The sequence below is a fragment of the Myotis myotis genome, unplaced genomic scaffold (genome assembly GCF_014108235.1).
Source record: "Myotis myotis isolate mMyoMyo1 unplaced genomic scaffold, mMyoMyo1.p scaffold_m19_p_6, whole genome shotgun sequence".
NCBI classification, from domain to species: domain Eukaryota; kingdom Metazoa; phylum Chordata; class Mammalia; order Chiroptera; family Vespertilionidae; genus Myotis; species Myotis myotis.
Genome location: NW_023416368.1, coordinates 28,906,420 through 28,921,563, shown reverse-complemented (window position 1 = coordinate 28,921,563; position 15,144 = coordinate 28,906,420). Strand labels below are relative to the sequence as shown.

The following is a 15,144-nucleotide window of genomic DNA, read 5'->3' as shown; positions in this document are numbered from 1 at the left end:
GCCACACTCGAGGGGACAAAGAGCCCCATGTGGCTCGCGAGCCACAGTTTGCCGACCATGGGACTAGGGTGATGGCAGTGGCAGTGATGAGAAGTGGCTTCATTTGGCATATATTCTAAAGGTAGGGATTGTAAGACTTGCTGATGGATTGGTTGTAGAGCAGGAGAGGGGAATCAAAGGTGCCTACCTTCCACCAAGAGCAATGCCTGCTTGTATATACAGCCAAGGATCAGGCCCTGGGTCCAGGGTCTATTGATTGAATGGGCAGATGTCTTTCCTGGTCACAGCCTATGTGAAAGATCTATTCTCTTTCATGTCAAAGGTAGTGTAATATAAGTTATTTAGATAAATAATTGGATTCAGACTATCCATCCCGGCTGTCATTTAAAAATTGTGTATCATTAGGCAAGTTACATAACCTCTCTGAACCCCCTTTTGCAAAAATGGGACAATAGTAGTACCTCCATCACAGGGTTGTCGGGGATACTAAGATAGTATACATAAACAGGCCTAGTGTAGATCTAATATTGAATCAGGACTTAGAAAATACCTATGTCAAACTAATTCCCAGTTAAAACAAGCAGACAGAAGACTATGGAATAAGGGTTATCTTTATTTGAATTGCAAAGTACAAATATGAACCAGTTTTGGAAATATAGTTGTAACAGTTCAGAAATGGCACCAGAAACTTCCAGAAGGGACCATGAAAGCATACGTTTATAGTTTTGGTGAGGTGGGTGGGTTCACACAAAAGCCATCCTCACCTCCAATCTTCTCTGTAGCAATTGGTAGGTTATCAATTACCAAGAACAGTCAGCTCCAATGTTTCCTGTTCCTCCTCAGCCTTTTTTCCCACTAATACCTCTTTCGATTATCACCTGCTGCACTGACCCCTTCTTGGAGTAGCACCAGAAGAATGGCAGGAGTAAGAGAAATGTCTTGACACAAGGGAGAGTGAGATCCCACTCTGTGGGCCTGAGGCTATAGAGGGTAGGGGGTTAGGAAAGCTGCAAGCGTGGAAGCCCAACCTCTTCTGAGATTTGGCAGGGAGAGAACACGGGGAAACACCGATATCTGTTACACTTTGACATCAGCACCTTGGGCTTTCAAAACACAAACGGTAGACAAAATCGCCTAGGCAAGACTGCAGTCCAACTCATAGAGTGGATCTGACAAAGTTAACTCCTACATCCTGACCATACAGACCGCCCCCTGTGGCACTCTGATCGTGGAAGATCTGTGGAAATGTGGACAATGGATGACAGATGGGTCATAGAGCCACCTCAGATTTGTGGCAGAAGATAGTGATGCTGAGCCAAGTGGTAGGGGGATGCGGGGTAGAAGGCCAGGAAATTGCCAACGTTAACAGTCTAGGCACTTGAAATATTATTGTTAGATTGTTAAAAACTAAATAAATTAACATACATAGAATAAAATAAATATATAATTTAAGAGGCATTTTACAAACAAACAAACAAAAAATAGTTGTTATTTTTCCATTTGGGTAGAAGTCCCAAAATTCAGAGTTCTCAGGCTTGTGGTATTTCACAGTTAGCTCATCAAATCCAGCGCTGTAGGGTCCAAATGGCAGATCCCTTGGTGACTACTTGAGTCCGTGGCTTTTCAATCTTTGTTACTTTCTTCCAGTCCACAAATCTTTCCTTCTTCCCCCCTTTTTTTTTTCTTTCAGTCAAAGATCCTGGAGCATATGGAATTAACTGGCATCTTAATCCAGAAGACAAGTGTTTAAACAAACTTTATAGGGTTAAGTGGGGTTTGGTGAAGGGGAATCAGAAGAGCATGAAGGTCCCTCACTTTTGCTTCCTTCTGACCCAGATCCCATTGGACATATTCTGTTTGGCACTTGAAGGCTCTGATAAAGCAATACTGGGAGGCCCAATCTGGACGGCAACTGGGGATGAGGGAGTCTTCATGGCTGGCGGTGAAGTCCTTCCCCTCTGCAGAGTCTGTGATCAGCTTGTGTCTTCTCAGAGGTAGCAGTCCCCAGCTGGTTCCTAAAGAACAAGAGGAAGAACTTTAAAGCTGGATCCAGTCTTAAGGGGTCTTAAGAGTCTCCTAGATCCAGTCTTAATAAGTGGAAAGATCCTCTGGGAGAGGGTGGGGAGGGTGGTGAGGAGAGGGGATGAGGGCTGGAAATGCTGCCCTCTCAGGCATCTCTCTTGGGTCTCTCTCTAGCAACTTTCACCCTTAGTGGAGATGAACTACTGACAGCCTTTTGGACAACAATTCTGCAATGGGACACTAACTCTACAGTAGCCTGCCCTCCCAGGTCAAGAGAAGAATTCAGTATGCCTTGAAACAGATCCTGGGAAGGTGGTGATGGTGCCATGGGGCAAAGAATGGACCATTACCTTGAGCACAGGTCTCTCTCAGTGGGAAGTAGTCATGCCCAACTTCACTTTCTCTTCATTTTCCACATCATAACCTCCTCTCCTATGGTACCTGAGGAAGGTTAAGTTTTGTGAGCAACCTCTGCCGCTACAACAGGACGCAGGTCCCAGAAAGAGTCCTTCTGAAGGGTTCTGTCATTGGTGGTTCCACCCACTACTTGGAAAAGCCCAGAGGGATGGCAACCCTACAGGCGTCTGATCAAAGGTCCAACTATGACAAGGAACCCAAACTGACACTAACAGCAGCAGGCTACAACTTGCTAAGAAATTTACTCCTCACTTATATAATCCTCACAGCACCCTGTGAGGTAGGTGGACAGAGATTACAATCACTCAAAGACTACAACCCTCTACATTGGTCCAGGTCTCACAACAAATGAGTTATGCTGCTTGAAAATGAGCACAGAGTGCTTGGTAGGTCTCCCCCAACCGAGAACATAACCTGGATTGGAAGCATGGCCTGAGGGCCAAATGCCTCAGACTTGCAGGATATACCAATAGCACTACCCATGCCAAACCACACACTAGAACAAAGCCAGGAGAAAGAACTGTGTGGAGAGGTGGTTCCATGGGTGGGTTACCAGGTCTGCTGTGAGCAGCAGGACCTGCTATGGCCTGGTGAGTTTTGCCCTTGGCTGTAGACACTGGACTCGTGTCAAACCAGAGAAGTCAGGTCCTTGGAGAACCTGTCCTTGGAATGCAATCAGAATCCTAGCCCAGAATTTGGGGAGGTTGGAGGGCTTATGTGGTCACCAGGCAGAAGACCCGGGAGGAAGACAAGGAATGGAAGTGATTTGCAGAAACAGCCTGCAGAGGCCCCCAATACTCACCTAAACATGAGAAGCCCCACAATGACGAGCAGACAGACAGACGACAGCACCACAGCCACCACAGCCAGGATGGTTGTGTGGTCATAAGTAGACAAGCGATTTTCCACCGGGAGACTCAGCCCATGGCACCTCTCTCCGTGGTAACCCAGGTGGCAACTGGTTCAAGACAGAACAAAACAAAGATGAGGTTATTAGTTTGGCCTTTCACTTTTGTCAACGTTCCACCTACATGAGCCAAATCCCACTCCTCACACCCTCATGGTCCCTAACCATTATCCCTGCCCTCTATCCTTCTCCAGTACGGACTCTTTACAGGCCCCTCTGAGGGCTCCATCGCCTTCCTCCCCCGAATCGCACCCCCCTTCACCAATCCCTCTGATTCCCTGGCCTGAGATTCCTGCTCCAGGCAGGGAAAAAGGAGGGAGGACTTCAAGCTCTCAGCTAGATGTGTTCCACGTGTGGATGATTTATTGCACGTGTGGAAGATGGCCTGTTTAAGCCGGTCAAGAGGACTTAATCATCAGAGCTGGTGGGTTGAACCGAGGAGATTCAGTATCGCTCCCTCTAGTGAGGCCTCTCAACACTCTGACCCAGAAATAAACCCGGCCTTCCCCATCAATGCTTCCCGAGTTCAGTCCCTCTCAGCCACTGCCCAGCCTATTAATAGGTCCCATGCCTTTGCCAGGAGTCACTTTTCTCAAGTTCCCTTCAATTAACTCCCAGCTCTCCCTGGGTGCAGAGTCCAACTTGAGAGGCCTTTGGCCTCTGAACACTGGGCTATGGGGCCTCCTTCGTCCCAGGACAAAGCAAACAAACCAAGGTAATATTGTGCCCAGCTGTCCTGCCAGAGAGTGGAAGAATGTCAAAAACAAACCCCTGGCTATTCTCACTTTAGAAATAAATCAGATGGCAACTGCTTCTTCTAACACAAAGCATTTCCTGGAAGCTCTTAGGAAGACTCGGAAGCGCTTACAATTGAACAAGCACGTTTCCGTCCCTTCCTTATTCTGAGCACCGGGAGATCCTTTGATGTAGGTAGGAATGCCATGGCACGCAGCAGGGCAGAGCTGCTTTCCCCATGGGTTGCAGAGGGCAGAGGTGTGGACTAGATGGTCTGACTCTGAGCTCAGTGTGCTGCCAAAAGTTAAACAACTAGCATGCAGGAGAGCTAAGACGAGAAACCAGTCTTGGCAGATTCCAAATTCATAAACAGTGCAAGTTACCCCAGGAAAATACACATGTGATGGGTTGATGGGTTCCTAGGGCTGTTGGGCCCTGCTCTCTGACTGTTACTGTTATTATTACTGTTGCTGTTATTGTTATTATTAACTTAAATAATAAATAAGCCAGGTGCTCTGCTAATTTCTTTACAAGGATCATTTCGTTTAACCTTAAAAACATCTCTATGAAGTAGGAATTACTCTCTCCATTTTAAAGATGACGAGACTGAGGCTTAACTTCTTAGCTAAGGTTACACAGCTAGAGAGTGGTAAAGGCAGGATTCAATCCAGCAGTTTGGATGACTTCAGATACTTGCTCTCCCAGAGGGAGGAAAGCTGAAGTTGAGCCTGTTTTTCACTTGCAGCCTATCATTCAAACCCCACAGGTAGTTACTCAGATGATAGAAATAAAGCTTGGCCTCAGGGTCCTGCAATCCAGTTACATAATCCTTCCACCCCCACCCTGAGTCAAAAGGATAATAATGTAAACATCCTATTACCCACCTCCCCCTCCCTTTGCAGCAGACTCCTGGCTTCCCCAGGGAAGGAGGGAGGATGAGTGCATTCCAAACACCCCAGGGTGGGGGCAAGATTGTGTGTCTTCTCCAGAGCCAGAGAGTGGGTGCTCCATCAAACTGGGACATGACCCTCCTACCCATGTCTGTGACCCATTTCAGAGCTTGTATTACACAGAAGCAAGAACCCCCTAGGGTCCAGAGACATCTTCCAAACTGGGTTTCTCCACCTCTACTCCAGGAGGTGGAGGGGGCACCATTGGTGCAGGGGGCTCAGAATACCTGAGTTCCAGACTGGCTCTGCTGCTACTTCTACCCAGGCAATCTTGGGCAGTTACGTTTACCTTTCAGAGCATTGGTTTTCTCATGTAAAATACAGGAATAATGCCCAGCTGGCATGGCTCAGTGGTTGAGCGTCGACCTATGAACCAGGAGGTCATGGTTCGATTCCTAGTCAGGGCACAAGCCTGGGTTGTGGGCTCAATCCCCAGTGTGGGACATGCAAGAGGCAGCAGATCAATAATTCTCTCTCATCATTGATGTTTCTATCTCTCTCTCCCTCTCCCTCTCCCTTCCTCTCTGAAATCAATAAAAATATTTTTTTAATATATTTATTGATTTTTTACAGAGAGGAAGGGAGAGAGATAGAGAGTTAGAAACATCGATGAGAGAGAAGCATCGATCAGCTGCCTCCTGCACACACCCTACTGGGGATGAGCCTGCAACCAAGGTATATGTCCTTGACCGGAATCGAACCTGGGACCCTTCAGTCCCCAGGCCAACGCTCTATCCAGTGAGTCAAACCAGCTAGGGCAATAAAAATATTTTTTAAAAAAATACAAGAATAATAAATGCCTACTTCACTAGAGTATTGTGAAGATCAAATAATATAGATAAAAGCACTTAATAAGAGGCTAAGTCCCATGTATGTATGCATTATTATATAATCAGACTCCAGAGGGTACTGCCCATACCTGAGGAAGGGGGCACCAAAGTCAGAGGATCCAAAGAGAAGGGGTTTGCCATTCCTTCTCAGCACTTGGCAGTGAGGCAAGTAGAGCCCTCAAGCCTGTCCCCATGCCAGCTCTGAGTCCTCAACCCAGCTGCTCCCAGGTTTCCTCCAGCCACAGGAAACTTTGCAGCCAATATCTGGGTCAGCAGCCAGTCAGGAGCCCCAGGAAACTGCTCTTTGAGGGTAACATTTGGCTGGTGACACAAAAGAGTTTTCCTGTGGATGAAGGCCGGGGAGGGCTGGCTTAGGAAGCCAACTAGCCTCAAGCTCACCACAGCAGCCTGGACACATCCTGTGGTGGTTCCTGGTCTGGAGGCAAGGAGGAGCCACAAAGGGCCCCAGATGTAGGTGCCCAGATGTCACATTCCCCCAAACCAAGAGCTCTGCGTCTTCTTGGTGCCTTCTGCCCTGTATACCAAGGGCTGGAGGCAGGAGACAGTCAACCAGACACAGAATCCAGCCCCTTGAAAATATGCCTAGGAAGTCTTCAAATCAGATTGCCATTCTCTTCGCCTAGTAAAAGTCTTAAAGACCTCTAGGCTAACAGCTGCCCTCTTTAAAATCCGGCTCAAACTCTGTAAGGATAGGCAGGGAAGAAGGATGCCAGCCAACACCCAGGGCAGCCCGGGGACATAAAAACCATGTTGGACTGGAAGTCAGGCACCTGAGTCCCTGTCCTGTTTCCATCCACTTATTTAGCTGTTGATCTCAGGCAAATCACTTCCTACTTCCTGGCTCCAGTTTCTTCATCTTTCAAGTAGAGATAGTAAGCAATGCCTACCCAGCAGAGAGCTTTTGAGAATCCCATGACCGGACTATATCTTCCCACCCCCTAGAACAGCTGGCATCACATACATGCTCAACTGGCATCATGTAGGCGTGCAACATACACCTGTTGGGCTCAATTCAAGTTAAATATAAACTTCAGGGCAAAGGAGAGAAGCATCATCATGGTTATCATCACCATCCCTAGGGCCACCGTGGCCCTGCGCACCCTTTAGGTTCTCTGGCTTTAGGTGGCCGGCTGAGGCCAGCTGTCCAGGAGAGCAATCTTACAAGGGTTCTCAGCTGAGCAGTGGAAGTCCATCCACCAACGCCCTGGTCCCATTTGGCCCAGACAGATTCCTGGCCTCAATCCCTCTTGACTACCCTCAGAGTCACTGCCTCCACCCTGTGTTAATGATGCCATTTTAAAAATTTAAGACAAACATTTCCTGCCCTGTCCCAAGGCCTTGGGAAGTATAATGTGGAGACTGTCTATGTCATTCTTAAGCAACCCCCTCCAATACCAAGCTCCTGACAAGGATGTTATAGGAGATGACACAAGTGACTGTGGACAAGGTGGGGAGTAAGTCTGTCTGCCACTTGCCAAGTACAGGGCAGCATGGCTATGTGAGATCAGACGGGACGAGGAAGTTTTAAAAAGCCAAGGGATCTTCACCATCACAGAAAAGATGCCAGGCAGCCAGGCTTCTTGACAGGTTAGGAGGTGGTGTGCACCCAGCATTCTCCTGGCCCTGTCCAGAGTCTCCCCGGTCACAGAGCCTGCCTCCCCATAGGGCCTCATGCCCAGCAGGAGAGAGTGGATGTTTACTGCCTGACGCGGGTGTTGGCCTCAGGCACACTGGCGACATTATGCCTGCCAGAGAGCATGGCAGTGCCGTCATCCCTGAGGGGTTGCCAAGACAGCCGTTTTCTGGGCATGGCCTGACAGATCAGCTGGGGAACCCATGGCCCCTCCACCCACAACCCTGCCTAGGGAAGGGTGGTGCTGCCTGACTGGGGGCTGATGTCTACTGGATTGGGCTCCACTTCCTGTTAATCTTGCACAAAGGAAGTGTTCTCCCACCCCATGACCAAAGGCCAATACCCACCATGTGCCCTACCTCCTGGCCCTTGCTGGGGGAAGGGGGAGAAAAAGGGGAGGAGAGGTTTCTCCCCACTCCCATGAGGATCACTCTCTGTGCAGTCCTACCATGCCTTAGACTCAACCCACATTAGCTCATTCATGTGCACACATGTTCAAGGGCACACATGCCTGCACAGCATGTGTCCAAATGTACCACATACCTGCCTGCAGGGCCTAGGAAAGGAGGCTACAGGAGCACTGCTCCACCCAGAAATACTCCATCTGGAGTAGGCATGAGGCAGGGAATGAAGGACCTGTCTTCAGGTGTCGGCTCTCCTAGCCACATGCTTATTTCTGAGCAAGCAGGAAATGACCCCAAGGATGAAAGAACGTCACAGACCCACACCACAGGAAATTGCATCCTATGCGGGGGATGCCCCTTCCTCTAACTAAAAATATTTCCCTTCCTCCCAACTTCCGCCCCAAGGTTGAGAAGAAACTGGGTGGAATTATGAATTCAAGGAACAGTGACAACTAGGAACAGCCACGTGGCTGACAAGAGCGGGCTGAGCGTCAGCCTGGGGGCAGGAACTCACATGCAGGATGGAGCCCGGAGCTCCTTCACATATTTGCATTCTCCATGGATGCAGAAGTCCTTGTATTTCCTAAGACACGGGTCTCTCTTCTTTCCCAACCCCTTTTTGCCTTTCTTCTTTCTTTTCCCACGCTCGTCCTTGCCGGGGGTGGCCAGAGCTTGTGGCTTGGAGGAGAAAGGAGCTGCAGGAGAAAAGGACTCTGTTAAGTCTTTGGCCTCCCCCCACCAACCCCTGCAGAGAAAGAACCAGAACAGCACAGCATCTGGAAGGAGAATGTACTCTCTGATCCCACCTGAGGTCAGAAGCCTGGGGAGGCCCATTGGCTCAGAACCTCCCAAAGGCTGAAGAAAAGAGTGGGCAGAAAAACCAGAAAGTGGTGGAAGAAGTAGAGTCTCATGGGTTCCCAAGGAAGGCATTTCACAACTTCCGTTTAAGAACTTCATTCCAAGAAGGATGCTAGCTTCTGTTGAGTAACTGCAACTGATGGGGCAATTCTACCAACCTCGCCCCCATCCCACTGTCCATCCCCATCTCCTGTTGTCCCATGCCAACCTGGTTCTCTGTTGGCCTTAAATCAACCTCATTTCCTGATGCTGCACTCAGTGCTCACTTGCAGGAAGACCATGTCAGAGATAAAACTGCTTCTGGAGAAGGTTCTTGGAGGGTTGTTTTGGGGGGGGGGGGGGGGGCGTTCCTAAAATAAGAACAGTGCCCATGTCCAGGTGGACTCCTCTGGGGTACCTGTTAGCACCGGAGTACCATGAGCTTAGCAAGTAAGCCATCCCTGTTCAGGGCCTTGCTGTTTTTACTTCAAGCAAAATATCTGTCCTGCTCTGTGCCCTTTGCAGCTCACCACTTCTCTCATAGGTCCATTTACATTTATCTCCAAATGCCCTGGCTCTCTAGGATAGGGAGGACAGTGTGTAGAAGGGATAGAAAGACAAAAAGTAAGGGACTATCCAGAAGGAACTGAAACAACGATGATTCCCCCCATTCTTTCACACTTCAAAAGGGAAAAACCACCTCCCACAGACATCCAGCTGGGACTGACACCAGTCCCCCGTCTTCCCTGCCCCCAGCTGGAAAAAAGGTGCCCACTGTCCATGGCTGTAGCTAAGTATCTGGCAGACAGGTGAGCATCAAACGTGAGACTGGAGATCCAGGATACTCAAGCTGGAAATGACTTCAAAGAATATTATGGCTTTCCACACTGGCTGGTGTGACTCAGTTGGTTGAGCGTCATCCTATGCACTGAAGGGCAGGCAGTTCAATTCCCCACCAGAGCACGTGCCCAGGTTGCAGGTTTGATCCCAGTCAGATGGTGTACAGGGGGCAATTGATCAATGTTTTTCTCTCACATCAATTCATTCTCTTCTCTCTCTCTCTCTCTCTCTCTCTCTCTCTCTCTCTCTCTCCCCCCCCCCTTCCTATCTCTCTAAAATCAATAAAAACACTTTAAAGGGGGAAAAAAAGAATATCATGGCTTTCCATTTCAAGTGAAAAACTTGAGGTTCCCAAAGGCAGTGACTTGCCCAAGATCATACAAAGTCATATAGGGTTTGAATTAGAAGCATAATCTGTGGACTCCGTACCCAGGGCTCCTTCCCAATACACCAAGCTGCCTCACACACTCCTGTCCCCTCCCCCAGACAAGTCTAGAGCACCTGGGATGCTGAGCCAGGAATGAGACAATGAATGGGCTCTGACGTCAGCAGGCCTGTGCTCTAATTTCAGCCATGTGAACTCAGGTAAATCACTTAATCTCTCTGATTCTTGGGATTCTTGATAAAAAGTGAACAGTAAGAGTTCCCATCTCAGAGGATTGCTATAAGGATTAATTAACCCACAATGACATGTTGAGTGCCTAGAACACAGTATGCACTTAATAAAAGATGCCCAGACAACCCAGTGACCAGAGCTGTGGTGAAATTGAGGCAGATAACCCAAGCCAATCAGAGAGGCGAAGGAAAGAGTGACAGGGTGACAACCTGTCTCCTGCCAGGCAGAGGGAGCCATGAGTCAGGTCTGCAGAGGTATGAGGAGCAGGCATGTGGGTGGAGGGTGAGTCACAACCCAGCTCACCCAGCCTAGGAGGTGAGGGCCAGGAGCATTCAGGGGTGACCAGAAAGGTCCACTGTGAGAGGATGAAGAGTGGGAGTCCAGGTTCAGCTTTGCAGCAGACCCTTGATTTAGACAAAGCAGATACAGCACCTAAGGGAAGCGCTGGATAAGGAGGGAGAAGGGTGGCTCAGGGCGGGGCTAGAACAGGTGGGTATCTTTCCAACCAAATATAGTCATTCCGGTCCTCCAGGGCTCAGTCCCTGCTCCACCCTCAAGAATTGCTGCAGGTGGCTGGGTCCAGGATGTGGGCAATGTCAGAGGCTCTGGATTCTGCCCCATCTGCACCAATACTCAGCCATAGCCACATCTGCTATTTTGGAGGATCCCACTGGGCCCTTCCTCCCTCGGAGTTTCTCTCAGGGACTCAAGGTGGCCAGGAAGTCTCCAGGTTTTGGGGGAGGATTTGTAGGCACTAAGCATTTCAATACAGCTCCCTAGGGACCCAGTGCTCCTCACTCATAGCCTCCCCAGGAGGTGCTGGCTTCACCCTGGGAGACCAACAGTTTCTCATTCCCCGCTGTTTCCCCAACCTGGAGACAGGTGGATGGAGGAGCGTCACACTGCACACCTACTATGTGCCTACCATCTCCACACCTGTTATTTTCTACAGTAATAGTCATTTGATGTGGGAATTAGGGCTTATGCCCATTTTTACATAGAAACTCTAGGGAAAGCATCTCAATCATTTCTTGTGCCTACCACCCGGCATACCTCAGAGGAATGGACAGACCCCAGACACCTTGCCTGTTTCAATGTGCTCCAAGGTACCCAGAAGACCAGCAACTTGGAATATGGGAACCAAGAGCAAGAAAGAGAGGGGTCCATATTCCAGGATCCATCAGTAAGCTTTCCAGGCCGAGCAGCTTTTCCTTGAAGTCTTCCATAAATACCCCAAACCCACAGGTGCCCAAACAACAAGAATCCTGGGTCTGCTTATTCTTCACCTGCCCACCAGGGTTTGAGGATGGGCAGCTCCCACACCCACCTCTGAAAAGATCCAGGTCGGCCCCTTCTAAGTCCAGGACTTCCCGGCCTCTGACGCCTCCGGGGGGCAGCAGCTGGTCCGTAGAGTCAGTGGGAGATCCCAGGTTGCTGGTTCCACCCGCCAGCCCTCTCCGAAGCCGCTCCAGGCTCTCTCCGGTCACCAACGCCGAGAGCACTGCGAGGGAAGGGGCGAGGCCGCATCAGACCCTCCGCCCAGACCCCGGGTCGCCACACGATGCCAGCGTCCGCCTGCCAGGGTGCACGGGCCCCACCAAGTGGCCCACGCCGGGGGCGCTGCAGCGACCTTCCCCCGGTACCCCCAGCAGAGCGTCCCCATCCCCCCGCCCCCAGACCTCCGGGGGCGTCGGCAGCCCTCTTACCTGCAGCTAGAAAGAGCTTCAGCACCACCGACGGCAGCAGCTTCATGTTCCCGGACCCAGCGGAGGCTACGAGGCAACAATCACTTTGGAGGCAGCGGCCCCTGGGCGCTGGCACAGGAACTGGGGCGGGAGGAGCTCAGGAGATTCCGTGGGGCACGGTCGCCGCCGGCCTTTGGGTGCAAGCCTTGCGGGAACCTGCGCGGAGCTAGTGGCCGCTGGGCTTCGGTCTGCTCCCTCCGTCAGTCCGTGCGTGCGTCCGTCCGCCCGTGCCCCTGCGCTTCGGTCAGGGTGGCCTGCAACGTGATGCGTGCGGCTCCTTCGGTCGACTGAGCGCTGCCAGCGCGCGGCCGGGAATAAGGCTCCGGGAGGCGCCGACGCTCCGCCCCGCCCCGCCCGCGCCATCCCCCCCGCCCCCCCCTCCCGCGCTGGGACATCGCCCGGCTCCCGGCGCCTGCAGAGTAGCCCCCGACCCGGCGGGCGCGACGGGGAAGGGGGCGGGAGTAGGGGCGGCGCTCACATTTTTTGAGACCAGGCCAGGGCAGCCAGGGCCTGACTGTGGGTAAGACTGGTGACCGGCAGGTGGCGGGAACCAGTTCCTACCTTTCCCCAAACCCTTGCCGCGCTGCAGCCTTGTCACCGCTGAGCTGAGTTCTGTTCCTGGACACCCCTCATTCCTTCCCTTCTCCCAGGCCCAGTCCCTAAGGCCTCCCTGCTCCAAACCAGGGCTCTCCGCCATGTCAGCTTCTGAGTTTTGGAAACTCGCTTCTTTGCCTACTAACACTGTAAGTAGTAAGTAATAATACATTGATTTATCATTTAAAAAGTAGACACATGAATGCCAGCAGATCTCATGAGCCCCAGAGTAACCAGAGTTGCAATTGCAGGCGCTTGGTATCAATTCAACCAAAGCAAAGGAGGTTAGGACTCTTCCAGCCAGGGAGCGGCTCCCCGCATCTCCCCCCTAGAGGATAGTATCCATTAGGATTTTTGAACTATGGGTTATAATTCCCAGGCTTCTGGGATTGGACAACACAGGCTATGAAACAAGCCTCATACTTTTCCTTGCCTTTGAATATCACCTTCTTCCCCAACATAAAAATTGAGCCCACTGCTGCAGGACCAAGCTAGCTAGCCTAGGTTGCTTTGTTCAATAGGTGCCAGGAGATTGATGTGTTTCTCTTCCAACCTTTTTACTGTGACTAGGGTCTTCTGAAGTCAATGTCCTGACCCAAAGAAATGACTCTCAGTAGGTATTTCAGCTCGTAGGGACGTGCTGGGAAGGGATTTGTATGACACAGGGCTGGGTTGGCATTCAGAGCCCTCAAATTGTGCCAGAATGCGCTGCTTCCGCCCATGTGTAGGGATAAAAACAGGCCTGCTATTTATACATCGTCTATCCGACTGTCCCTCTCCATCCCCACTTTTGCAGGGGTCAATCAGGCTCTGCCCTCTTAACCTGCCCCAGGCAGCCCTCCCAGCCTAGGTTCTAAGGGGCACTGGAATTACTACAGCCCTAAATTGGAATCCTGCCTTCTCTACTTTCTGACTTTGGACAAGTTATTTAATCTCACTGAGCCTGTTTCCACACCTCTGAAAAGGGGATAACAGTAATAATATTAGCACCTACTTTGGAGAGAGGTTTTTGAAGATTGAACAAGGGAACACATATAAAGCAGTTAGTATAGTGCCAGGCATATTATAAACTCTCAATAACTGTGACCTTATCATCATCATCATCATCATCATCATCATCACTAAGCGTTCCACCTGGATCACTCCATTCCCTTGGAGGCCTCCTTTCTCCCTTTGCTTCGCTGTATGTGGTGCCATGCTGTGGTTGGGCTGGTTTCAGGTGGAAGCTTAACCTGTCACCTATTTGGCCAAGTGCCACTGTAGAATTACTCCTTTGGGTGATAGGTATTGGGCCTAGGACCTCCGTGGATGGTCACCATGAAGGCCGCACCTTTTTTTTTTTCTCCCTCAGCAGCTGTCTGATCACCTGCTTCCCCCAAACAAAGCCACCTTGGGGTCAGGGCTCTCCCCGGGGGAGGGGGGAGGGAAATACTTCCAGACACACAGCCAAGGCACCCACCCTTTCCCTGACCCAAGGCCAGGTTCACACCCTGCTGTCCTGTTCCAGCCTGCCTCTCCCTTTGCGTGCTCTTCCGCCTTCTCACCCCTACATCAGCCTTAGTCCCATTCACAGGGCAACTCCAAGCTTTCATCACACCTGGAAGCCTCACCCCCGCTAGGTTTGTGTGTCAGCCAGGTTTTACCGGAAGGGCCTGGGAAAGAAGACAAAAGGCCTGGAATGTATTGGGGACAGTCACTTCCCCTCTCAGAGCATTGAGCGTCCAATGACCAAAAAAGAAATTGCAGTTAATGCAGGGGCAATCTCATTAACTTGTTTATTCCCAATATTTGCTGAATGCTTTTCAGGCACCAGGGACACAGCAATAAACCAGACAGCCACGGGTGTGCTTTCAAGGAGCTTACATTCTATAATAGGGGAGACAGGCAGGACAAAGTCAATAAAGAAGGAAAAATAGATGCTATGATGACAAGTGCCAAGATGAACGCTAAAATACAATAATGGCCCTGGCTGGTGTGTATAAGTGGTTAGAGCATCAGCTCGAGGACCAAAGAGTCTCAGGTTTGATTCCCGGTCAAGGGCACATACCTGGGTTGCAGATTCTAGCCCCCGCCCCTATGTGGGCGCATGTGGAAGGCAGTCAATCAATGTGCCTCTCTCACATAGATGGTTTTCTCTCTCTCTCTCTCTCTCTCTCTCTCTCTCTCTCTCTCTCTTTTTCTTTCTTTCCCCGCCCACCCCCTCGCTCTCACTCTCTCCCTTCCTCCCTCCCTCCCTTCCACTCTTTCTAAAAATCAATGGAAAAAATATCCTCTGGTGAGGATTAACAACAACAGAAAAATACAATTATATATGTACTACAAAACGATGTGTCCCAATGCTTGGGATGACAATTTAGATTCGGTGACTGATTAGGCAAAAGCTTCTCTGAGCAGGTAACATGTCAGCTGAAGCATGAATAAGAAGAAGGAACCAGATTTGTTGTCATCCCTGGCAAAAGCAGTCCAAGCCATGCAAATAGTGCAAAAGCTAGGTGGGAACAAGTGTGGAGCATTCAAGGAACAGCAAGCAGGCCAGAAAGGGAGGAGGAATAGAAGATAATATTGGAGCAAAGGCTAGGGAAAGATAACAGTG

General features: G+C 50.4%; 1 protein-coding gene across 4 annotated transcripts; it reads right to left on the bottom strand.

Annotated features, from left to right (window-relative positions):
* Nucleotides 1-593: 593 nt before the first annotated feature.
* Nucleotides 594-12,259, bottom strand: HBEGF (heparin binding EGF like growth factor). Of its 4 annotated transcripts, XM_036313146.1 has the most exons (7): nucleotides 11,919-12,259; nucleotides 11,540-11,713; nucleotides 10,516-10,656; nucleotides 8,434-8,614; nucleotides 3,242-3,397; nucleotides 2,373-2,463; nucleotides 594-2,015 (listed from the first exon to the last, which is right to left on the bottom strand). In XM_036313146.1, the coding sequence occupies exons 1-6, from the start codon at nucleotides 11,962-11,964 to the stop codon at nucleotides 2,391-2,393; spliced, it is 771 nt and encodes a 256-aa protein (XP_036169039.1). In that variant the 5' UTR covers nucleotides 11,965-12,259; the 3' UTR covers nucleotides 594-2,015; nucleotides 2,373-2,390. The 4 variants fall into 4 exon arrangements, with proteins under 4 accessions (XP_036169039.1, XP_036169038.1, XP_036169041.1 ...); XM_036313145.1 differs by lacking the exon at nucleotides 2,373-2,463; XM_036313148.1 differs by lacking the exon at nucleotides 10,516-10,656 and having other exon boundaries at nucleotides 11,919-12,257.
* Nucleotides 12,260-15,144: the final 2,885 nt, after the last annotated feature.

Excerpts from the sequence above, each read along its gene's own strand:
- HBEGF (XM_036313145.1), bottom strand. The coding sequence starts at position 11,964 with ATGAAGCTGCTGCCGTCGGTGGTGCTGAAGCTCTTTCTAGCTGCAG. Across the intron at positions 10,657-11,539 it reads CGACCTGGATCTTTTCAGAG|CGCTTCCCTTAGGTGCTGTA; the intron begins GTGGGTGTGGGA and ends CTCCTTATCCAG. Across the intron at positions 2,016-3,241 it reads GTGGGGCTTCTCATGTTTAG|GAACCAGCTGGGGACTGCTA; the intron begins GTGAGTATTGGG and ends CTTGTTCTTTAG.